At 34.3% G+C, this 24,019-nt stretch overlaps 4 protein-coding genes and 1 non-coding gene across 5 annotated transcripts; 3 read left to right on the plus strand and 2 right to left on the minus strand.

Annotated features, from left to right (window-relative positions):
- Positions 1 to 908: 908 nt before the first annotated feature.
- TRNAL-UAA lies at positions 909 to 991 on the plus strand. Its single transcript has one exon. It is a non-coding gene; the product is annotated as a tRNA-Leu (tRNA).
- Positions 992 to 3,284: 2,293 nt separating this feature from the next.
- Positions 3,285 to 4,788, minus strand: LOC116033663. The gene is made up of 2 exons (XM_031276421.1): positions 3,787 to 4,788; positions 3,285 to 3,621 (listed from the first exon to the last, which is right to left on the minus strand). Exons 1-2 carry the CDS (start codon positions 4,031 to 4,033, stop codon positions 3,347 to 3,349), a joined length of 522 nt encoding a protein of 173 aa, XP_031132281.1. The 5' UTR covers positions 4,034 to 4,788; the 3' UTR covers positions 3,285 to 3,346.
- Positions 4,789 to 5,657: 869 nt separating this feature from the next.
- On the plus strand, positions 5,658 to 6,644 carry LOC116032004 (universal stress protein PHOS34-like). Its single transcript, XM_031274390.1, has one exon. The coding sequence runs from the start codon at positions 5,806 to 5,808 to the stop codon at positions 6,529 to 6,531; it is 726 nt and encodes a 241-aa protein (XP_031130250.1). The 5' UTR covers positions 5,658 to 5,805; the 3' UTR covers positions 6,532 to 6,644.
- Positions 6,645 to 7,800: 1,156 nt separating this feature from the next.
- Positions 7,801 to 11,425, minus strand: LOC116031356 (dynein assembly factor 1, axonemal-like). The gene is made up of 4 exons (XM_031273534.1): positions 11,269 to 11,425; positions 10,008 to 10,791; positions 9,763 to 9,909; positions 7,801 to 8,717 (listed from the first exon to the last, which is right to left on the minus strand). The coding sequence occupies exons 2-4, from the start codon at positions 10,756 to 10,758 to the stop codon at positions 8,137 to 8,139; spliced, it is 1,479 nt and encodes a 492-aa protein (XP_031129394.1). The 5' UTR covers positions 10,759 to 10,791; positions 11,269 to 11,425; the 3' UTR covers positions 7,801 to 8,136.
- Positions 11,426 to 19,686: 8,261 nt separating this feature from the next.
- Positions 19,687 to 23,164, plus strand: LOC116032659 (purine permease 1-like). Its single transcript, XM_031275330.1, has 2 exons — positions 19,687 to 20,461; positions 22,672 to 23,164. Exons 1-2 carry the CDS (start codon positions 19,739 to 19,741, stop codon positions 23,041 to 23,043), a joined length of 1,095 nt encoding a protein of 364 aa, XP_031131190.1. The 5' UTR covers positions 19,687 to 19,738; the 3' UTR covers positions 23,044 to 23,164.
- Positions 23,165 to 24,019: the final 855 nt, after the last annotated feature.

The raw sequence follows: 24,019 nt of genomic DNA on the forward strand, positions 1-24,019 counted from the left end.
AAAAAAAGGGGGGGGGGGGGGGGGGGGGTGCTGAGCAGCCGGCTAGCCGCGGAGTAGGCCGATTCCGGCCTTCCTCGCGGCGGCCGCCTAGCACCTAAGCGCGATTTTTGCAACCTTGCTTGAAATATAGTGAATTTGACATAACAACATCGAGCCCGTAATTTTCATATAAAAATTCCCATATCTATTTTATTTTCCACTTTGCAAAGTTGTACCACACATTGGCATTGTTTTCATGGCATATGAGAAAGTGAAGTAACTTTTATCAAATTGGTGATGAATTTTCTTCTACATTTATGAATTTTGTTGGGGAAAATGAGTTAGGACTTGTATAAGAAGAAATTGAGATTGAGTTTTTTGGAGAAAGAATGAAGAACAAGCTTAGTACTCCGTAGTTTGGAATTGTTATATTTTGACTTTAAAAGGACAGAATAACATAAAAGGACAATTTTACCCTCCATTTATATTTCCCAAAAAGAACAAAGTAATAGAAGGACCACGGGTGATAACAATCCGAAAGTTGGAGGATCATAGGTAGTCAATTAGAAAATTTATGACTAAACGTTACAAAAACACTATACTTAAAGGATCTCATATGGTATTAACTATAATTATAGTAACTTTTTAAATATAAATAAATAAGTAAACATATATTTTATATATAATTATGTATATATATACACTAATATTAGTAACATTACTAGGTGGGTCCTCATTGGCCCGCCAATTTGGTGAGTCATAAAAAGTAAAGTCTGTCCCGTCATTTTTGTAGAATGACGGACTAGTTCGACAAACTAAGTCTATTTTAACGACTCTAAAAAGAATGGTTAATGCAACATTGAACCATTTCGTTGGCGGAAACAACTTTTTAAAGTGTAGAATATAGTAAACACAATTTGAAATCAATTGCTGGTTTGCCCGAGAGGTTAAGGGGGAAGACTTAAGATCTTCTGCACACAAGTGCGCATGGGTTTGAACCCCATAGCCAGCATTTACCTAGCAAGAAATTGTACATGACATATGTTTCTTTAAGCTATCCCTGATGATAACAATCCTCAAAGTCTACACATTCTAATATCATAAAACATTATCTCAAGATAAGTGTAGAAAATCTTCAAGACATTTTTCAAGTAAACTAATATATATACACTAATATTAGTAACATACATATACTAGGTGGGTCCTCGTTGGCCCGCCAATGACAGGACAAGTTCGGCAAGTTAAGTCTATTTCAATGACTCTAAAAAGAATGATTAATGCAACATTGAACCATTTTATTGGTGGAAACCACTTTTTAAAGTGTAGAATATAGTAAACACAATTTTAAAACATTATCTCAAGATAAGTGTAGAAAATCTTCAAGACATTTTTCAAGTAGACTAATATATATACACTAATATTAGTAACATACATATACTAGGTGGGTCCTCGTTGGCCCGCCAATTTGGTGAGTCATAAAAAGTAAAGTCTGTCCCGTCATTTTTGTAGAATGACGGACTAGTTCGGCAAGTTAAGTCTATTTCAATGACTCTAAAAAGAATGATTAATGCAACATTGAACCATTTTATTGGTGGAAACCACTTTTTAAAGTGTAGAATATAGTAAACACAATTTAAAATCAATTGCTGGTTTGCTCGAGAGGTTAAGGGGCCGGGGAATACTTAAGATTTTCTGCACGTGCGCGTGGGTTTGAACCCAATAGCCAGCATTTACCCAGCAAGAAATTCATTATATTAATATATACACCCATCAACATAATTGAGTATGAACATTTTCATTAAACAAGTTTTACATCTTATCATTATTAAAATAATATAATACTCCATCTGTCCCATTTTACCTGTCATATTTATGGTCAACTCAATTCTTTCTTCATTGCTTATTTTCTTTAGTAATTTTTTATTATTTTTAAATTTAATTTTTTGTGTTTAATAGAACTTTTAATGTAGTTTCTAAATATATAGATTTTATATATTAATGCTAAACTTGATATTATGAAAAATTATATTAAAAATAACTTCAGTCAAGTCTCGTTAAACGAACTAGACAACTAAAATGGGACGGAGGTAGTATAATTTTATTAAATTTAGTCAAACAAGAAAAAAAATTATTTTTGGACTTTCAGCTAAAAAATATAAAAAATGAATAGTTTTCTGAAAATTATTTTCTAGATTTTTTGTTTTGTATTTTCAAATCGACACATAATGTCCATTCAAATGACTTTATGAAAAAATAGTAGAATATTTTAATAGTTTAAATATTTTTTTCAAACACACTTTGAATCTTTAATTTATTTTATTATTTATACATTTTATAAGTTTAAGATATATTTTTATTATGATACTATAAATTATATTCCACGAGATGTATTCGAAAAAAAATATTTCACGAGATAATCAGTGAAATTTTGTGTATGTAACAACACATTTGGGAGAACTATATATTCTCAAATATGGTTCAACTAACATTTGATTAAATTATTCTCATTCTATAGAATGTGAATACAGAAGAAAAAAATTATATTAATTATTCTTGAATAAAATATGATTAAAATTATTTTAAAAACTTCAAACTTATAAAATAGAGAATATCTTGAGCTAGGAGTGTTTAAATGAGTTGATTCAAGTGGCATTGGAACGACAACTCAAAGGGCTATAACTTTCATGAAGGTCACGGAACTTGACCGTGACCTCTGGAACCTGCGAACTATGTTGAAAAGTCACGGTGGAACTCACACCGTGAACCCCATCGTGATCACGAGTAGCCCTGTAGCGAATTCAAGGTGGTTATTTTGGTGCAAACTTCGATTTAAATGGCTTGGAGCGATTTTATTGCCCTATCTTTTGTTCCCTGGCCTTAGTTTCTCCCTCTAGGTCGATTTTCTTCCATAGAAACTCTCCTAAACATTTCTACATTGTAACCCAGTGTCATTTGAAGATCCAGAAGATGAATTTAACTTGTAATTGCTTTTCAATATTCAATTTATATAATCAAAGCTAAATAACTACTACCTTGACGAGGAAAACAGGCTTGCACGACTATTTTGGTCTGACCCCATTTCACGGCAAAACTACATGCGTTTCGGAGATGTTGTATCATTTGATGCAACATACGGTACTAACAAGTATGTGTTTAATATTATAGTTCCAAAGCATTAGTTGATATGAGCATCGTGTGTTTGTTTTGATAATCTGGGCATCACAATTAATTTCGTTTGTTGTGCATTAATAAGTTGAGTTATGGTGATCGCAGGTATAACTTGGTTTTTGTGCCGTTCACGGGGGTTGACAATCACAAAAGATGCGTCACATTTGCTGCAGGATTGCTCACAAAGGAAGACATAGATTCATACACATGGTTGTTGGACACCCCCAAATCCAATCTCCCTAACCGCTTCACATTGACGTGAATTGAAGTCTTTTATAGCACACACAAGTGGTTTAGGCCTACACCGAGTCTTAATCGTGAAGAACTCTTTGAAAACCCCCACTGGTGCCCTTCCGTCTTTGGCCATTCCTACATCCACCCCAGTGCCCCTACGATCTGCCTCCACAAACCCACGAGGCGCCGTTTGGAAGTCATCATCCGATGAGGTACTATCAGTGCTACCCACCGGCTGGTCTGATGCACAGAACAGAATAATATTAATTACAACATAACTATATTATAACCAACGAACCAAAATGGGCAGTGCATGCACGCCCAAAAAATTAGCTAATTTCAAACCACTACAACACACCAGCACACAAATAAATAAATAAATAACTAAAATGAAAAAACACAAACCTGGTTCTAAAGTAGGCCGACCTGAAGCCACCCTATTCGACAGCGTACACGCACGGAGAGCCATCGACCCTCCACCAGAATAACCGACCAGCTGATCGGAGTCGTGGCAAGACAAGAGCCTCTTTGACTGTCGAACACCAGAGTCCGGGACTCCCCCTCGCCCACCGCCTTGGAGGAGCGCCAGTTGTTCGCTAGGAGGTCTAGTCGCCGACCTCTTCGACCGAATGGTAGAAGATGCAAAGGCCATAGCTCAGTCAATAACGCAATTCACGGAGGAGATGCACTCAGCAAAGAGGTGTATTCGGCAAACTGACCTGTGGGCAGTGCACGAATGGAAATACAAATACATCTAGAATACAAAAGCAATAAATAAAACTAGTGCACGAATAGAAATCGAATACATTTTGAATTCAAAAGCCCTAACTTATCGGTTTACAAAATAGAAGAAAAAGACTAAACTAACCTTCCACGCATAAACTTAATAAGCCTAAACTAATTAAGAAAATAAAACCAATCAAAAATCGCAACCGTAAACCCATATAAATAAAGGGTCCAGATTAGTCCCTAAGTTCCCATCTTAAATCAAGTTCACATTTGAATATGATTCTATATATATATATATAAAATTATGTGCACACACACTAATATTAGTAGCATACACATACTAGGTGGGTCCTCATTGGCTTGCTAATTTTGTGAGCCATAAAAAACAAAGTCTGCCCCGTCATTTTTGTAGAATGATGAACTAGCTAGTGCGGTAAGCTAAGTCCATTTTATCGGTTCTAAAAGGAATGGTTAATGTAGCATTCAACTCTAGTACCCATTTTGTTAGCGGAAACGACTTTTTTAAGTGTAGAATATAATAAACACAATTTGAGAGCAATTGTTAATTTGCTTGAGAGGTTAAGGGAAAGCCTTAGGATCATTTGCATTTTACTGCGCATGGGTTCAAAACCCATAGCCCGCATTCACATCTTCAAACACAATAATTTTCCTTTTTCAAACAAACCATTATATATATGGTAGTGTTATATTAATATACCCATCAACATAATTGAGTATGAACATTTTCATAAAACAAGTTAGATGTAATTTATTTGCATATTATTATTAATATATATAGCTATTAAAAAGTTTAATATATAATTTTATTTTATTATAAATAATAATTATTATCATTATTAAAATAATTAATATTTTATAAAAAATAATTTTTTAATAAATTTATATTCATGTTTAAAAAATTAATCAAATAAAAAAAATATAATTTTATAAAATTTAGCCAAACAGAAAAATATTATTTTTGGACTTTCAGCTAAAAAAATAAAAAATGAATAATTTTATGAAAATTATTCTCTAGAAAATACTTTTTCTTTGTATTTTCAAATGGACACATACATAATGTCCGATCCATTCAAATGACTTTATGAAAAAATAGTAGAGTGTTTTAATAGTTTAAATATTTTTTCAAACACTACACTTTGAATCTTTAATTTATTTTATTATTTATACATACATATTATAAGTTTTAATGTATAAATTTTTTATTATTAATATGATACTATAAATTATATTCGACGAGATAATCAATAAACTGTTGTGTATGTAACAACACATTTGAAAGAAGTAGTGTTCTTAAATATAGTTTGACTAACATTTGATTAAATTATTCTCATTCCGTAGAATGTGATTACAAAAGAAAAAATATATTAATTATTATGATTTTAAAAAAACTTTCGGAGTTATACCAAAAAAAGAAAAAAGAAAAAAAAAGGTAGATTTGACCTAAAATAATAAAAATATAATAGGAGTAATAATAAATAAAAGGAAAATGGGAAAGAGAATATTCAAAGGAGAAATCTTCGTTAACTACCTTAATAATCGGTCATCTCTTTCCCTAATTATATCAGAAGTTTAGAACTAATTTCCGAAACGCTTACCATTAACAAATCCACCGACGGAATACCACGTACCAATACACCACCTTAATCGCCGATCGCCGGTGGTTACTATTACGTCATGCATCATCAACAAAAATCCGTCCACTTTGAACCGGGCCATCACCGCCGGGTTCGAAGTGTGACGCCGCTGGCAATCGCGCCGCCGTCACTCCCGCGCGTGTTCTCCCCGGTCGTGAGCCCCACGCAACGCCGGCGCGTGGCCATAGCCGTCAATCTCAGCGACGAGAGCGCCTTCGCCGTGAGATGGGCCGTCCAGAATTATCTCCGGCCGGGCGACGGCGTGGTCCTGCTCCACGTCCAGCCCACCGCCGTGCTGTACGGCGCCGACTGGGGGATCTCCCCGCCCGCCGACGAGAAAGACCTGCCGTCGCCGGCGGAAAATTTCGCCGACGATTTGACGAGCGTGAAAGCGGGGAATCTGGCTGAGCCGCTGGTGAGGGCGAACGTGCCGTTTAAAATCCACATAGTGAAAGATCACGATCTGAAGGAGCGGCTTTGTTTGGAGGTTGAACGTCTAGGGCTGAGCGCTATGATAATGGGGAGCCGAGGTTTCGGGAAGGGAAGCAATAATAAGGTGGAGAGGCTTGGGAGCGTGAGCGACTATTGCGTCCACCATTGCATTTGCCCCGTGGTGGTTGTGAGATATCCCGGCGGAGACGGCGGCGGGAGAGTGGGGAAGAGGGCGGCGACGGACGTGGTGGATCTCCACCCTGTTCCGGAGGATAGTGAATGCGAGTACCACGATGCTGACGATGAAGTGGATGATGAATTTGAAGGTGTTTGAATTGATGAGCCATGGTTTACATGAGCTTCATCCTGTTGTCCCAAACTCAAGGTGGTGTATTGTGTTCAAATAACTTCCGTCATTATAAATGAAAATTACAATTTGTTGGTATACGTTTTTTTCTTTTTCTTTCTTTATGTCATAATTTAAAAACATACCACCAGTTTGGTTGGTTGGAGTGATGTTGCAATCTCATTCCTTGAGAATTTTCTCATTAATTGGGATGGTCTGGCCTGGTGCAAACGAGATCAGTCTGATTGTCAGTCCGAACGAGATCTGAGCCGGTGCAAACGAGATTAGTCTGAATTAGAATATTTGCCTAATACGGACGATATTAGTGAATATCTGCCTGGTGCGGATGAGATTAATCTTAGTGTGGACGGGTGCAAATGAGATTAGTCTAAATATAGGTCTGGTGCAAACGAGATTTAGAGTATAATACGAGTTTCTTTAGGTACATCAAATACATGGACATAAAAAATGTATAGGGTGACATTCATAAAAGTTTAAAATTAAGGTCATATATATGGCTTTCTTTAGGTACATCAAATACATGGACATAAAAAATGTTCTTTAAGAACGAAAGCAATGAAATTTTATCTCATCTCTAATCTAACATTGTTTCTTGCCCACAATCTGATCTTTTCAGAAACTAATTAAGTTGCTCATGTTACCAAACAAGATCATTACACCAACAAATATCAATCACCATATCAATGTGTATCAGTACATATTTAATTTAGATGAATTTAGTCCACAATGACACCTCTAGGCTCTAGTACATACTCATATTGTTATCTTATTGTCAAATTGTCTTCTTATACTTAGCTTGTAAATTAATACATACTAGACTAGCCTTCACATTATCAATATAATCAATGCGAGCCCATGGTTAGCCAATCGATTCTTGTTCTTATTTTACCTAACTTAATTATCAGTTGACTAATTTTATATCAAAATTAAAATAGGTGCTTGATTTTAGCACCCTAAGTCTAATACCGAACAACATATGTAATAATAATGAACACTTAATTGGTATGTACAACCTCATCATGTATAATGAAATCAAGACTATCAATTGTATTGTGTGACCTTGTAGTAGCAAAATATAAAAACTCCAAATACATACTAAATTTGTGTTTATAAAGGAACATGATGCTCTAACCCTACATCAAGAACAACGTACAAAGACGTGTTATGAAATAGCACAGAACACCTAAACATTTCTTATTTACACATTAGGAAAGCCCGTAATTACTACGGATGAAATAGCACGGAACACCTAAACATTTCTTATTTACACCTTAGGAAAGCCTGTAATCGCTACGGGCTCAGAATAAAATTTGTCTTATAACCCCTTAACTCCCTTTAACTAGAGATTGGTCAGCTAAAATAGTACACAATGTACTCCTATGAAGAGTTCTCGAACTTAGAAAACCTATCTTATAACCCTTTAACCATAGATTGGTCGGTTCAAACAATAGACACAAACTGTCAATAGACACAAGCTGTCAATTGGTCGACCATCTTGGGTTGGTGTAACTAAACCTTAAACACTAATAACCATGTTTTGGAAAGTACCAAAGTAGCCTCACTGAGGCTTTTCTACACATACATATTAGCCCTGAAACTTGCAAGCTTGCTAACTTCACAACTGTGAAGGTGATGAGAGCTTCTTCTTGTCGCCTTCGGCGGCACCCTTCCGCGCCTACTTTTACACGCCTTCGGCAACGCAGTCGATGGGCTTTGCAACGCCGTCGATTGGCTTTTCCGGCTATAGACTGACGAAGACGATAGCTTGTGTGAGGAAGATCCGCGGCTGCGCGTCCCACCACGGCGCATGCAGTGGCCGGAGCCAGCGAGCAACCGAGCCGGGCGGTCTGCGGAGTGGTTGAGGGCTCCACCTCTGATTGGTTGGTGGTTGAAGAAGACGAGATGGGGAAGAAGAGCCTGCAGGTACTTCTTCAGGTGTTCATCGCCGACGTGCTTTTCCGCAGGGTTTCCTTCTAGGTTTATGGCTTGCAGATTGAAATTTGCTGAGAGTTGGCGCAGACATTTTGTTGCGGAAATCTTGTTGAACCTCAGATCCAAAACGTTCAGTTTTAGGAGGCGGTGGAGACCTTCAACCTCGCCAATTTTGTTCCCACCTAGGTACAATTCTTTCAAGGAAGAACAGGATCCTAGACCTGCATGTATGGTAATAAACCTTGAGCTTACAAACCCAAGTAAAACTAATTAAATGTTGGGACAATCCCAAGGGAGTTGGTTAGTTGACCAATAATTAATCATAGATTATGGTTCAATCACGGATATAAGGTATATTGTTAATATATTAAACATTCATTGGTTAGAGGTATATTATTTGAGTACTATCAAATAATTTTTTTGAGTTAGACTACAAGATATCTTGAGCAATCCTTTAACTATAATAGGCACCTTTGGCCATATTGATTTTTCCATGTGAGAGGGGGTTTTGAAGTCCCGACCTCTCTTAAGCAATGAGAGTGCACATCTACTCATGCTAACCAACTGGTTAAGTACTACCAAATAATGAGCATTCATTACACAAATAATGTACCTTTAGTATATTAAAAATGAATATTTATTCATGATCCATAGTATAATTTGTCATGATTAACTTGGTAACACAAGATTACAAATAAAGGTGGCCAAAGTTCGGGCCGGGGCCGGTCCTGTGTTGGGCCTAGGCTGATCTCGGGCCTAGGATTACACGAACTGGGATCGGCCTGAAATTACCTGGCCATGGCTGGTTACGAGCATGTGTCGTGTCTGGACCAATTACGGGCACGTGCCGTGCTTGGACTCAGTCCAGGACCGGTTTCGAGTTGGGGCCTGGTATTGGCGAGGTTGAAGGTCTTCCTTGGACTCAGTCCATTCTAGTTATTACGGGCACGTAAACCAGCCCTATATTAGCCCGTCCTGGTTTGAGCTAGGCCCGGTGAAGCCTAGTCCCAATTTCTTCGGATCGATTCAGGGTTGGTTCGGTCCTGATGAGCTGGCCTGTGGCCACCTCTAATTATAAGTTTGGTTCCTAGCTAAAACAGCTTATTGACCTTTTTTATTTGAATCCCTTCTTGTTGTTCTTTACCAACTAGAGTCCCAAAGCTAGATTGTGAGTTTTCCTCATCCTTAGAAAAAAACTAGAATGCTTTTCTAGATTTACATTTGATTCTACAAGCTAGTTGATAAAGATTGAAAAGGAAGGCATACCATGACCAACTCTTAGCAAACGGTTGTAGCTCAAGTCAAGTACACGAAGTCGAGTAAGCTGGCGTAATCCTTCAATGGTTGAGATATTATTGTTGGAAAGGTTCAAAATATGCAGACCTCGAGGAAGAGAACCGCCTGTAATCCTTGCTGCGCAATAGAGAAAGAACCACAACGGTGATGAGAGAAGAAATTTTTAACATAGTGGTAGACAATTGGTATCAGAGCAGGTTACAAGTTATACGTACCTATGGCATTTCCACGCAAATCTAGTGATCTGAGGGTTGTAAAAGCACTAAGAAATGGGATGACAACCAATCCACGGTTCACAAGCTGAGCAAATGTGGCTGTAGAACTCAAAGAAGACAGATATTTCTTAACAGCGTCTTTGCCAGGGCTCACCATCTCATCAAGTTTGGGCACAGGTGATGAAGAAGTTCTGTCCAACATCATAAACCCTTTATCTCTCTCTGCACCTTCATTATTATCATTTGTTTCTTCAAAACTCCCACAATTCTGCAGCTCTGAAACCCATTTCTCCATCCTCCTTAGCCTGAAATCTCCCTCTTCGTGCTGTGTTTCATCAGGAATGTCATCATCGTCGCAGATTTCATCTATCTCCGACAGTTTCTCGTCGCCATTTGACGACATTTTTGATGCAGATTCTTCGTCATTGTTTACCAAATCAGAGTTCGCTTCTGAACATTCAGAATGCGCAATCATGGTGTCAAAATCCTTGGAATCATCGAAAGATCTCTGCCAGCTTTCATAATCCTCGGAATCATTGCCATAATCATATGCCATCGCTCTCAAATCCAACCCGGTGCCCAAAGACATACACTTCTTCACTTTTCCTGGCTTATGATCATCATCAATGGCTTCACGTTCGCTGCTAAGATTGCTCCCAATATCATCATCTTCGTCAGAATATTTATCAAGAACATGATTGTTGTTATAGCAGTCCTCCAGGGTCTTGTGCATGGCTTCATCAGCAGACATTTCGACAACTTTCTAATAAAGAATTCTTGTGCACTAGTACAAAAAAAGAAAATAGGAGACTGACTCTCAGCTATGCTTTTAAAATTAAGGAATTGTTACAAAAAGAAATTTGTGGCTGTAAAATTGTAAATATTTGAACAAGAATTCAAGATTGTTTCTAAGTAAAACAATCCTGGTTTGAAAAAAAAAAAGGGTTGTTTCCGCGACCCTTCACCTCAAAGAACAGTCGCGGATGCTCAAGGTTGCGCGACTGTTTAATAACAGTCTCGGAAAGTCCAAGACTTTTCGCAACCCTAGTATCTGCAACAATTGTTATGTTGTATAATAGTTGCAAAAAAGTCCTTTACAACAGTAGCGGATTAATTCTTCTGTACTAGTGGTTGCAAAATTCTCATGAAACATAATCATGGAGAATCTTAATTACCCGCGTCAACACTCATCCAATCCCTTATGAACACGAACTGAAATATACATTCTATCTCAATTAACTAAAAGTGGTTCAACACGTACCTGGCTTGCTATCGAGTTTAGGGTAGAGGGCAAGAATCAGATGAGGTCTGGTGAGATTTGTTCTTGAGGTATCATCATATATGCATATGTGGATATACATATGTTCTGCAGAGATTGATCATCCACAAGCATATCTATATCCAAACATACATAAACATTATAAGTGCTTCATTTCTTTAGAGAAAAATCTATATAATAATCCTAAGAACATATAAATCTTATGACAAAGAAAAGGAGAAAATTTTGAAATGATGAATTTAGAAATATGACCTCTCCCTAACCAGATCTACGAAGCTCCGAATCTTTAGATTATGTAAAATGAAGAGAAAAATATGGGGGTGGGGGGAGTACAATGAAGGAGAGAAATTTAATTTAATTTCTAGCAGCGAAAAATGAACCGTCCACGATTTTATGAAAATATAATCACAATTAACATTCGATTAATTGTGAATCACACGTCCTTTGAGAGTTGGCTGGGTAACATGCTGGAAAAGTGTTACTTGAGTCATATGAGACGTGTGGCGGCTGTTAATGGAGACTCACAATGTGTGCCCGACCCTATAATAGCCGAAGCAATGACATGTAAGGAAACTCTCCCTTGGTTAAAAGATTAAGGTGTTGGTGAAGTCTGCATTAAGTCTGATTGTCTGAATCTGGTACAAGCTCTCATCAGGAGTCTAGTAGATCCTATTTGGGTAGCATTGTTTTTTATTGTTTATCTTTAGCTAGTTCGGTTTTATCATGTTCCTTTACTTTTATTTCACGGTCTTCAAATCAATTTGCTCACGTTTTTTCTAAGGCAGTTGAGTTGCAGTCTGACCGTTTGTATTGGAACGATGTTCCGCCACACTTTTTTTATGCTGAAGTTTAATATATCGTTTTCGTTATTGGTTTTCAAAAAAAAAAAAAAACACTCGATACAATAACATCAATATGATTAACGTGTTTGCAATGGTAGTTTAGTTGATCACAAGGGTGAAGTTTGGAAAAAAGACCGGGGATCAAGTTTCACCAACGGTAGTATGTGAGCAGCATATTTGGTCTCTGACTATTAATTTTTTCTTATTTGGTCTCATAACTTTTAAATCTTTGTCACATTTGATCCCTCCAACCTAATTTCTGATCATCGGTAACTGATCTTGAAGGGCAAAATTGTCATTTCCGATCCCACCCAGAGAAGTTTAAGAAAAAAGTAAGATAAGTTACTTGTGACCAAAAATTAAGTCGGAGAGATCAAATGTGACAAAGATTTAAAAATCGTTGGATCAACTGTGAAAAAATTAATAGTTAGGAACTAAATGTGAAAATGATCACATAGTGGTGGGGCCAAAAGTGAAAAATAAAAAACAAAAAACTCTAGCTTAGGTTTATATTGAGGATTGAGATGGAGCACATTATTTAATTTAATTTGGTATCAAAGCTAACCATATGCAAAAGGTCAAGTGATTGAATATCTCACTAATATATAATAAATAAAAATGTGCAGTTCGACTACAAATTTAATTTTTTAGTTGAAACAGAACACATGCATAATTCTCGTAAACACTCGAGCTATTACGTACATAATTAGGGGAGTGGAGAAGTGACTACGAGTTTTTCCCGTCATACAGAAATAATAGCGTACAATATATACAGTGGGATGAAGCTGGAAACTTGAGTAATTAAAAAAAAATCCAAGTTGCAACTTGTACCCATATAATATCTAATGAAGTATTGTTTTTTTTTTTTGTAAATAAAAAATAAAAATAAAAGTTAAAGAAGTATTGGTTGGTTTGGTTTTTTTTTTTTTTTTTTTTTTTAAGAAAAAGAAAAAGTATTGGTTGTATTACTTGTATATATAGGTGGAACAAATTGCTCTTAGCCGACAATTCGGGTTAAACGTGAATCAATTCCAAATCTCAAATATATAAATAATGAAATGAGAGTATCGTAAAAAATGGTGTACGATAAATAATATATGCAAAAAGTAAGAGTTAATTTCATTTTTGGTTCTAGACTAGGTGGTAGTTCATTTTTAGTCATTTTTATTAAAACATTCATATTTGCTTCTAGTATTATTGTGGTATGATTATTATTAGTCCTTTATTAACAAAATTGTTTTAATGCCATTAAATACAAAGGCATTTCGATTTTCAATTACGATTTTTTTTAGAAAAATAAACATAAAAATATAGTATGGTCAACTTACTTTGTATATAAATGATCGAAATGTCTTTGTATTTAACGACATTTCAACGATTTTGTTGACGGAGGACTAAAAATGGTCATGTCACAATAATATTAGGACCAAATGTGGATATTCTGAAAAAAAAAAAAAAAGATTGAAAATGGATTGACAACTATAAATCTAAGACAAAAAAAAAATGAAATTAACTCCAAAAAATAACGTTAAAATCGTAAATAAAGATTTTTTTTTTAAGTTAACGCTAAGTTGTTTACTCCTTTGTCAATAAATCTACTGGCACGAAATGATTCTTTCAAATGAGAGGCCATGGATTTCCTGTCAGTTAGGACGATATTGACTCTTTGTGCTTCATTAGCTTGAAAAAGAATATATGAACATGTATTACATTCTAACAGATAGAGTTAGTAGTACTAAAAAAAAAAAAGTTGTTTACTTCTTTAATTAATTTAATAAATATAAATTTTGAGCGACTACTGAGTATTAAATGGGAGTGATAAATTAAATATTTTGCTTTCTTTGGCAAATCCTTGTGCAATTTGATTTATGAAAGGGAATGACCGTTGAGCTTCTTTATTAAAATAGTCTGATGCTCATCGGTTAAAGATAATTTTTTAAAATATAAATTTCTAAAGGTGCAAAAAATAATTTGAAACGTTTCAAATTTCAACGTATTGAAACAAATACATTGCTCCGAATCTTATTTTACCAAATCACTTTTTCAACGTTTTTTGACATGATCAAAATGTTGAAAATGATATCTAACAAAATTTCCTTCATTTATTAAACAAGGACAATATCAGAAAATTAATTAATTAATTAATTATGTAAATAAAAGTTAATTTAGAAGTACAATGGTTCAATAAAGTAAATGAAACGGCATAAAATTAAAAATTGTTCTTGCCAACAGACCTTTGTATCAGTTGTACCTAACTTTGTTCGTATCTGGGTGTTGGCATTAAAATTAAAATGTGCTAAAAGTTACCTCGAATTGTGTATATCACTTACCAGTTATCACATAAGAGGTCTATTAGCTTGCCATTTTGAGTAGTAAAGCATATTCTCGTATAAAAAGATTATAATTTCAATTCTTACAAACACTTTCTCGGTCAAGTCCGTCACACAGGATCTTCCTATTATGATTTATACTAGCTGAATTACCTAGTATACATCATCAAGTAGTGATTACGAGTTTCTCCCGTGAAAAAAAAAGTCTATTAACTAAACAGATCCAAATCTTTACATACTTTAAAGGAAAAATAGTTAAATAAACTCCTGAACTTTATTAAAAAAAAAAAAACAGTTAGATTATCCTTAAACATTCAAAAGTTGCAATTAAACTCATAAACATGTTATTTTAAAACATTGTGACCCATAAATCGACTGGTGGCCTGTAATTACAAGTCACTAGGTTCGGCGAGCCACAAACCAATTTTTGGCGACAAACATAGGCAATACTAAGGCAATATATTATTATTGTCTCTGACCAAAACTTTAATTCATTTCTATTTAAATATATTATTATTACTATTATTATTATTATTATTAATTCAATGTTAAAATCATTTCTAAAAATCGTACTACAAAGTACTTTTGAAAATATACTTAGTACATAGTATTCGAGTGATACTAAGATAATTTGTTATATTATTTTTTCTTAAATTTTACTTTGTAAAATATAATTAATTTATTACGTGTTGCACTATTGCTGATGATAATATTTATGGTTGTCTACATAAGAATGATGCCTACGTGATTCTTAGTTGTCAAAATTGGAATACTTGTAGTAGAAAAATACTTTTTTTAGTACTACGAGAAAAATATTTAATAAGTAATACATGCTGAAAAAGAGATTATTAAAAGGTGTTGATAGTCAATGAAAAGTCAAACATACACTTCTTATAACGTCATTTTATTATCATTTATATATCATGAGAAAGTCTAGAAATAGATTTGCTTCCTCTTATACTAGGTACAAATAAAAAGTTTGTGTTAAATATAAGTCAAAATTATTTATATTTGTACTGAAACTATTAAAATAGCATTTCCACAATATTCAATATAAACTCAAAATCTGATATTATATACTCACTTTGAAGTTTTATGAGGCAACAAAGATAATTAATACTTCAAAATTTCTTTTAATATCTTATATGTTATATACAATAACATATATTTAAGATAACAACGGTTATACTTGATTGATTATATAACGTTCTTATGTTTGGTTACGTTGCAGCTATTTAACTGTCCCATAAAATCAATTAATCAAATATACCATCTACTGCACGCCATATTTTTCCATGCTTCAGGTGAAATGTGTTTCCCTTAACATCTTTAAAGTATTGTGAAATTTCCTTACCTTTTTACTTAGGCACTTAGCTCTTTGATTTTTTTCGTTTCCACACAACATTCTACATAATACTCCGTAATAATGATAATAATAATATTAAAATTATATTATTATAATAAATACTAGTATTTTCACCCGTGCGTTGCACGGAATGAATTTGTTATAATATTTTAATAAATATTTGAATTGATATACAATTATATAAATTATAACATCGAATATGAGTATGAATAAGTGTATAAATGCAATTATAGTATGAGTCTTCCTTGCATGCAACAAATATCACAAAAATTCAGTGTTCTAAAATAAGTGTATAAATGCAATAGGTAGATAATTTACATTATTGCATCATATTCATTAATTTAATTACTTGTCGGTTAGTTATTGCAAGATCTTGAGGTACACTTATATTTTGATATTCAATAAGTATAACTATATTAGAGAAAAAATTTACATGTGAGTAATGGGATAATCAGTTGAGTAATTGTTGGTTGACCGTAGAGCGTTGTGTTGGAAGAATAAGATGATATATAGTGAAGATGATATTGCCCTTCACTATATATCATCTTCTTCCTTCAACGCGTTGATATTCTCTGGACAAATAACTGTTGGAAAAAAATTAGCATAAAATGGCATTTTACTGGCAATATTGTGGTACAAATATATGTGGGGTCCACTTTCGATTTGGGTCGGGTCAAAGTGGATTCATGTTCTTCATAGTTAGACGAAAAGATTGATATATTGTACGCTCAAAACTGATAATGGGTGAATGAGAAATTGGTTCTCAAAATTGACCCATTTGAGTTAGAAAAATATAGAAAAAAACCTTTCAAGTAACTTTTGTCCCACATTGGTTTGAGAAGTGGTTTGCACCACTACTTATACAAGAGTATTTCTAAGGCTTATTGAATTGTATAGTATAGAGGCTCTCTCTCACACGCAAGGGGGGATGGGGTGCAAATGAAATCCCAAAATGAAATTAAAAAGGCTTGACTCGTGCGCCGACACTTGTATGCACGAATGTCGTTCAGAAACTTGGTTGGCCTTGCGGGTTGAATGATGCCAAATTTTCATATTTTGTACAATATTAAGCACCATACCATAATACAAGTTAAAACTGATAATATTGTTTTTATTAATAGTATAGATTGCATTGTAGAGAAATAAATGTACTGAATTATTACCATTAGTAATTCTAGTCTAGAATTGTATTACGAATAGGAACGTAGGGAATAATATATTTTTTTAGAAATTCTATTTTAGTTTACAATTTTATTAGGGATATAAATTGTATTACCATATTTTACAATATTACGCAAACCATAATATTATAGGTCTGTTTGGGCGGAATTTAAAACTGAGGATATTGTTTTTATTAATAGTATAGATTGCATTGCAGATAAATATATATACTGAATTATTACCATTAGTAATTCTAGTCTAGAATTGTATTACGAATAGGAACGTAGTGAATAATATATTTTATTAGGAATTCTATTTTAATTTACCATTGTATTAGGGATAGGAACTGTATTACCATATTTTATAATATTACGCAAACCATAATATTATAGGTCTGTTTTGGGCGGGAAGTTAAAACTAAGGATATTGTTTTTATTAATAGTATAGATTATTATAAACATTTGATCTTTCTGCGAAAGTACTTTACCGAAAGTGCTTAAAAGAGCACCGTAAGGTGCTTAACATTTCGATAATTACCAAAAAGTTAAGCAACGTAGGTGCTGCTATTAAGCACCTCTCGTAAGGTGCTTTGGAACTTGGAAGCACTTGACGAGAGGTGCTAGCTGCTTTTAAGCACCTCTTGTAAGGTGCATCCAAAGTACCTCCCTTACGGATAATGTGCTTTCAAACCATCTTGTGAAAGATGTTTAATTGCAACATTTATGTTATATTTTCTTTTTAAATTTTGTGAAAAATAAAGTATCGCCTTTGAACTTCATATATTAGAATAGAATTAATATCACTTTTGGTCTCACGGCTTTTGAGTTTTATCAATTTTAATGCACAATTTTAAATTTTTTCAATTTTGGTACCTAACTTTGTTATTTTTATCAATTTTGATCTTTCTATCCAAATTGACGGCAAAATGTTGCTGGATTTTATATTTTAAGGGTAAAATCGCCATCTCAAGGAAGTATCTTCAATATCTAAACAAAATCACTGTAAAGACATATTTATAAGTGTTTGATCGATGCAAATTATGAGGAAGACAGGCTGAAACTATATAGAGATCTATAAGATTTATAGCATTTACGATTGACAAACCTTTCTTTTTTTCCTAATATGATTTCCTTTTGTTTAGATATTGAAGATCTTTCATTAGGATAATGATTTTGCTCTTAAAATATAAAATCTGACAACATTTCGCCGTCAATTTGACTAGAAGGACCATCACTGATAAAAATAACAAAGTTTGGCACCAAAATAAAATAAAAATTAAAGTTATGCACCAAAAGTGATAAGATCTCAAAAATCATAGGGCCAAAGTAATATTAATTCATTAGAATACATGATATATGTTGAAGGTATTAAAGTAAAATATACATTATAATATAAACTATAACTTTTCAACCGAATAGGTTTATATTACATGCCTCAATTTTAACTAAACACAAGAATTTAATATTTCCGTGAACCAAATGATCCCTTAAGATTTGTCAGACAAAGAAATTAGATAAGCAAATCAAAACGGGAAAGAAAAAAGTAAAGACGTTTAAAACAGATCTCCTGAACGTTTATGTATTTTCTCTCTGTTTCTATCCTTCATAGACTTCACGGTACACATTACTTCACGAATCATGTCTCACATTTTTCTCTTCTCTCATTTTAATGATATTATATTAGTTTTCGTAATATTAGGAACCTAACTAAGTTGATCATATAATTAATTTAGTAACTAAATATTTTAAGTTTTCAAAAAAAAAACTAAATATTTTAAGTTTTACTATTTTTTAGAGTTGTCTATTAGGCATGAATATAATTATTGGAAATTGCAATTATACTATTTGGTATATATGGAAATTGAAAGTCAATAAATATTATGAAGACCAAAATGCCCGTGCAATTGCAATTCCTAAAGAAAGATCTAGGATTATGAAATTGCAATTCCTATGGCTGAGATGGGATTTGCATTTATTTTCCTCTAACTAAACTTTGAAAAATTTCACTTCTTGAAATTAAGTGGAAAAGAAATTACAATTCCTCTTTACCAAACATGCCATAATTAATCTAGACTGGTGCCCGCACGGGCTTAGCTCAGTGATTTGGTATACAGTATTCGAAAGAAGAGACCAAATAAAGTTTGAAATTCGACAGCGACAATGTGAGTTTATGTCTAAAGTGGGCAAATTCCTTGTGCGCACCGATATTTAGTCATGTCTGCTGAGCCACTGAGTTACCATAATTTACCTAGCTTCTCTCACATGTTTTGTCAAGTGGGGGCGTATGAGGCCCTTAGAGATGGATGTTCAACTTTTGGAAGAAGTAGTCTAGACTGGTTTACCTTCTAGAATTTTATGAGTTAGAATACTGTACATTATGTGTTAGAATAATGAAACTTCTAAGGTAAAATAATATACTTTATGCTTTAAAATAATGTACATTATGAATTATAAAAATGTATGTTGTAGTGAGTCGCGTGGAAAAAAATTTCGTAAAACGACGTCATTTTTGGACCATAATATGCACGATGCAATAACTGACTTTCCAGCCTCTCGATTACTGTGCCAGGGTTCTTTTATTATTGAGATTTCATATATCACGTTAAATAATAAAATAACTTTTTTCTTATCTGGAGTATTTTGATTTTTCCATATCCATATAATTATTTTAAAAAAATTTCCATATCTATATAATAAGACACCTACTTGTACCCTTGTCATCTACGCCAGTTGGAATTGAAATTAAACTGAGAAATGGAGATTTCTTCTGTAGGTAGCTCACACTTGAGGTTGAGGCGTCGTCTCCTCCTCATCTTCAGCTGTATTATCTTAACCATCGGCCAATGCGGCGGCCCTTTGCTCACGCGCCTCTACTTCCTCCACGGCGGCAAGCGGGTCTGGTTCTCAAGCTGGCTGCAAACCGTCTCTTTTCCCGTCACGTTCATCCCACTCGCCGCCGCGTATTTCAATCGCCGCAAGACCCAAGGCCCCGCCGCTAAGCTCACTTTCTTAACGCCCAAAATCTTCCTCGCCTCCGCGTTTATCGGCCTGTTATTAGGCATCGACGGTTATATGAACGCCTTCGGGGTATCGAAGCTCCCCGTGTCCACCTCGTCGCTCCTACTCGCCACGCAGCTCGCTTTCACCGCCGGTTTTGCGTTCCTGCTCGTCCGGCAGCGGTTCACGCCGTTCTCCGTCAACGCCATCGTGCTGCTGACGACCGCCGCCGCCGTGTTGGCGATCGGCGCCGACGGGGATAAGCCGGCCGGCGAGTCCACGAAGGATTATATCCTCGGATTCGTGCTCACGCTCCTCGCGGCGGCGCTCTATGGGTTCTTCTTGCCGTTGATTGAGTACACTTATAAGATGGGGAAAGAAGGGATGACGTACGCCTTCGTTCTGGAGTTGCAGTGCGTGATGTCCTTCTTCGCCACCGCTTTCTGCACCGTCGGAATGATCGTCAATAAGGATTTCCAGGTACTCTTCAATAACGTTAAAATTACATCTTATGATACCCCCACCGGAAATTCTATTGACTATTGGTTCCTTAGTGATAAATCCTAGATTCCTAGGTAAAAACATAGGATGAAGAATAATTGTACTATATAAGACTAATAATTGAGTTTCACAGCAGGGTAACGTGAGAATAATCTCTCAAAATGAGGAATTTCTTGTGTAAATTGATCAAAAGTCTAATCTATGCTGGTTAATTATAATTTACTCATCCATAAACGTCAAGGTGTAGGGGTATATGTGGTGAACGATTTCACCTTTAATTACAAGACTTATACCCAATGGGATAGACTCCTTGTGGCATTAGCTTCCCACCTAATTACTATAGGGTCACTATAATTTACCCATTTACTATCAAAGAATTTAAGAATTTCGTATTTTGTGGATAAAGCCGTAAAATTACTTCTTAGAGCAATCATAATAGTAGTTGTTTCATCACTGTTTTTGAGAAAACATGATTTATGTGGGAAGGAGAGAGGGAGAACAGAGAAGGCCTGATTAGAGAGGGAAAAGGGCAGGAAAAGGTAATTGTGTGTGCGTGTGCTGCACAGATCATGCCTAGCCAGGCGCGTGCAGTTTATGTGTCCACTAATGCCTCAGAGCTCTATTTTCTTATTTTTTTGGTTTCGTCAGATCTGTCTTTTTCTAATTTAACTTTTCTCTTTTTCCTTCTTCATTTTCTCTCCTCACACCTCAAAAATCATTCCAAAAACTTCACTATTGAGTTCAACTCATCTCACTTTATTCGGTTACGGCGCCTTGATTCCGTTTTGTTCAGACTTCAAAAGAGTTAGGAAAGCTTCACATGACTATGGCCCAGACACGGCACCTACCAAAATTGTTTATTAATAATATGTTTGACTTATGTGACCGAGGAGTTGTAAAAAGAATTGAGTTATAATTCTTCCGACATGAAAATAATGATTCATTCATTATTTCATTTCATCAGACATATAATTATCTATTTTATTAATAAAATGTAATAGTTGTCTCGTGAATAGTTTACAGTTGACAGATAGGAAATATAATCAAACATGGGCAGCAATAGCTAACCAGATCAGATAGCCCACTGAATAGACAGCTCTGTCTGGATCGTTGGAAATTTTTTGCCATTTTCAATTAATTGTTAACGTGAGTGTAACAGGAGGGAGGTAGAGGTGGGACCGGAATGGGAGTGAGGATAGTATTTTATATGGGTATTTTTTTATTAAAAAAATGTGTGGATATATTGTGTTATCCGTATATTTGTAGAATTAAAAAGTATAAAAAATGAAGAGAATATATGGGGAAATGATTTTTTTTTTAATTCAGTGTAGAATTAATTTTTAAATTATTGGGGTGCAAAATTAATTTCTTAATTTTGTAAAGTTGTGTTTCTAGTTCGTTTATTTTTTTTTTCTTAAAAAAAGACAAGAGTCTTAATTTGACAGGGTCTTTTTGGTCTTCTTCTTCTTCCTATATACGGAGTACCATTTTGGGCCAACATAAAAAAGTGTAGACTTATTCTGAGACTCAATTGATTCTCAAAGTTATTCTTACACTTTTTTAATTATTGGGGATGAACTAGGTAGGTTAAAGCACTTTTGTAGGAGAAAGAAGGCTATACAAAATAAGCACAAAAAGACCTCTTTAGATTAGGGCTAACACTTTTCTTCATTAATCAGTTAACAATTTTTATTATGCAAGATTAATAATGCTACATGAAAAAAATAAAATAAAAAATTTAAGAGACTAATTTTACACTTTTAATAACTTTGGGACTGATTCTATGCTATAGGTATACCTTTAAGGAGCGAAAATATCATTGCCCTTTATATATATATATATATATTGAATGCACTTATATATATACATTGAACAAGAATATAGGGATGGATGAATATTTGATGATAATATAAATCAGAATATCACCAGAACATTTCAAATGCCCTAATAAATCACCTTTATAGTTGGGACCATCACTAGAAGTGGCCTTCATTTTCTTATCTAGGATAAAGTTTAATTGACCACAATTGTATAAAATGAAAAAACAAGATGCTGTCATAAATTGATTTACGAAATCACTAGAAATTCTTGTAAATTTGTCCTTATCCACAATCAACCAACCAGAAATTAACCGAGCTGTCCGTGTGAGCAGGAATTCTGATCTCCTAAACTATTGGTGTATTTGGCAGGCAATTTCATCGGAGGCAAGAGGATTTGACTTCAAAGAAGGAACATACTATGTGGTCGTAATATGTAGTGCCATTGTATGGCAACTACTTCTCCTAGGAATGGTGGGTGTGAGTTGCTACGGTTCGTCCCTTCTCTCCGGCATTCTACTCGCCACCTTACTCTCCGTCACGGAGGTGTTGGCCGTCGTCTTCTTCAAAGAGAAATTTGGAGCCGAGAAGGGCGTTTCTCTTGCCCTCTCCCTCTGGGGATTCACTTCCTACTTCTATGGTGAAGTCAAAAACAATAAGACAAGCACGGAGGATAGTCAAACAAAAGATGATGACCTTGATAATAATAATAATAATAATGATGATGTTCTTTTAGATGCTTAAAATGCTCATAGTTTACTAAGATTATGTATGTAATCCTAGCAATGTGTTTGATAAATAATTATTAATTGTAAGATTGAGAATCAAATTAAATGCATACCAATTATATTTTGTTGGATCTCAACACAGAATTATGCTTATTTTTCAATAAGTTTCAAGCATGTTTAACCATGGAGTTCTTTGGTGATCTATTGTCATATACCAATTCGTGATAAATAGATAGACATTAACCATTTATTTACATCTCTCTATAGTAAGTTACAACACCCCATTTTGAGTTGGTCATGGACTGAACTCGGCTAATGGCTCGATGGCCAACATATTTTAGCTAGCTTTGATAAAATTATTTTATAATGAACTCCTTCGCAACAAAACAAATGGAATTTATTACATCCCAATTAATCCATTATAATGTTATATTTGTAATGAAATTTCTTTCTATTGCAAATTCTGTTACAAATGAATTAATTTTTAAAAATATTAAAAAAATATTTACAACTATTTTTAAATTTGTTGCAAATTCCATTGCAAAATTGCTTCCCATAAAATTTTGGAGCACTTTCTTTACTCCTCTTGGTATGTTACTTTTCACAATCTTTCAGAAAAAAATATTCAACCTAGTTAGACGAAATTACCTCATATATCTTTATAATAATTTTCACGTAGGGGCATAGTATTATTTATATTCATTATCCTTTGACAATTCCAAACCAAACAATGAAATAATTAAATATTTCTAGTAATTTCTTTTCTATTGAATTTAAATTCTATTCATCCTCAATTCTTTTTCAAGAACAAAACGGGCCATTAGAGCTCAAAAACTTTTTTATTTAATTTTTTTTTTAATCAAGGGAAGAGGCACTACTACAGAAAATAGATATTATGACGATTTTTTTAAACAAATATATGGCGGTTTCCTAAGTATCGTATAAGCACGTTGATACCTTTGATTCTTAACCCCTTTTTACCACATACTTTA

This window comes from Ipomoea triloba, chromosome 10 (assembly GCF_003576645.1).
Source record: "Ipomoea triloba cultivar NCNSP0323 chromosome 10, ASM357664v1".
In the NCBI taxonomy this organism is placed as follows: domain Eukaryota; kingdom Viridiplantae; phylum Streptophyta; class Magnoliopsida; order Solanales; family Convolvulaceae; genus Ipomoea; species Ipomoea triloba.

Coding starts and splice junctions, on each gene's coding strand:
- LOC116033663 (XM_031276421.1), bottom strand. CDS start 4,033: ATGGCCTTTGCATCTTCTACCATTCGGTCGAAGAGGTCGGCGACTAGA. Junction 3,622..3,786: donor TCGGCCTACTTTAGAACCAG/GTTTGTGTTTTT, acceptor TCTGTGCATCAG/ACCAGCCGGTGGGTAGCACT.
- LOC116032004 (XM_031274390.1), top strand. CDS start 5,806: ATGCATCATCAACAAAAATCCGTCCACTTTGAACCGGGCCATCACCGC.
- LOC116031356 (XM_031273534.1), bottom strand. CDS start 10,758: ATGTCTGCTGATGAAGCCATGCACAAGACCCTGGAGGACTGCTATAAC. Junction 9,910..10,007: donor TTTGCGTGGAAATGCCATAG/GTACGTATAACT, acceptor TCTATTGCGCAG/CAAGGATTACAGGCGGTTCT. Junction 8,718..9,762: donor TTTGCTAAGAGTTGGTCATG/GTATGCCTTCCT, acceptor CCATACATGCAG/GTCTAGGATCCTGTTCTTCC.
- LOC116032659 (XM_031275330.1), top strand. CDS start 19,739: ATGGAGATTTCTTCTGTAGGTAGCTCACACTTGAGGTTGAGGCGTCGT. Junction 20,462..22,671: donor TCGTCAATAAGGATTTCCAG/GTACTCTTCAAT, acceptor TGTATTTGGCAG/GCAATTTCATCGGAGGCAAG.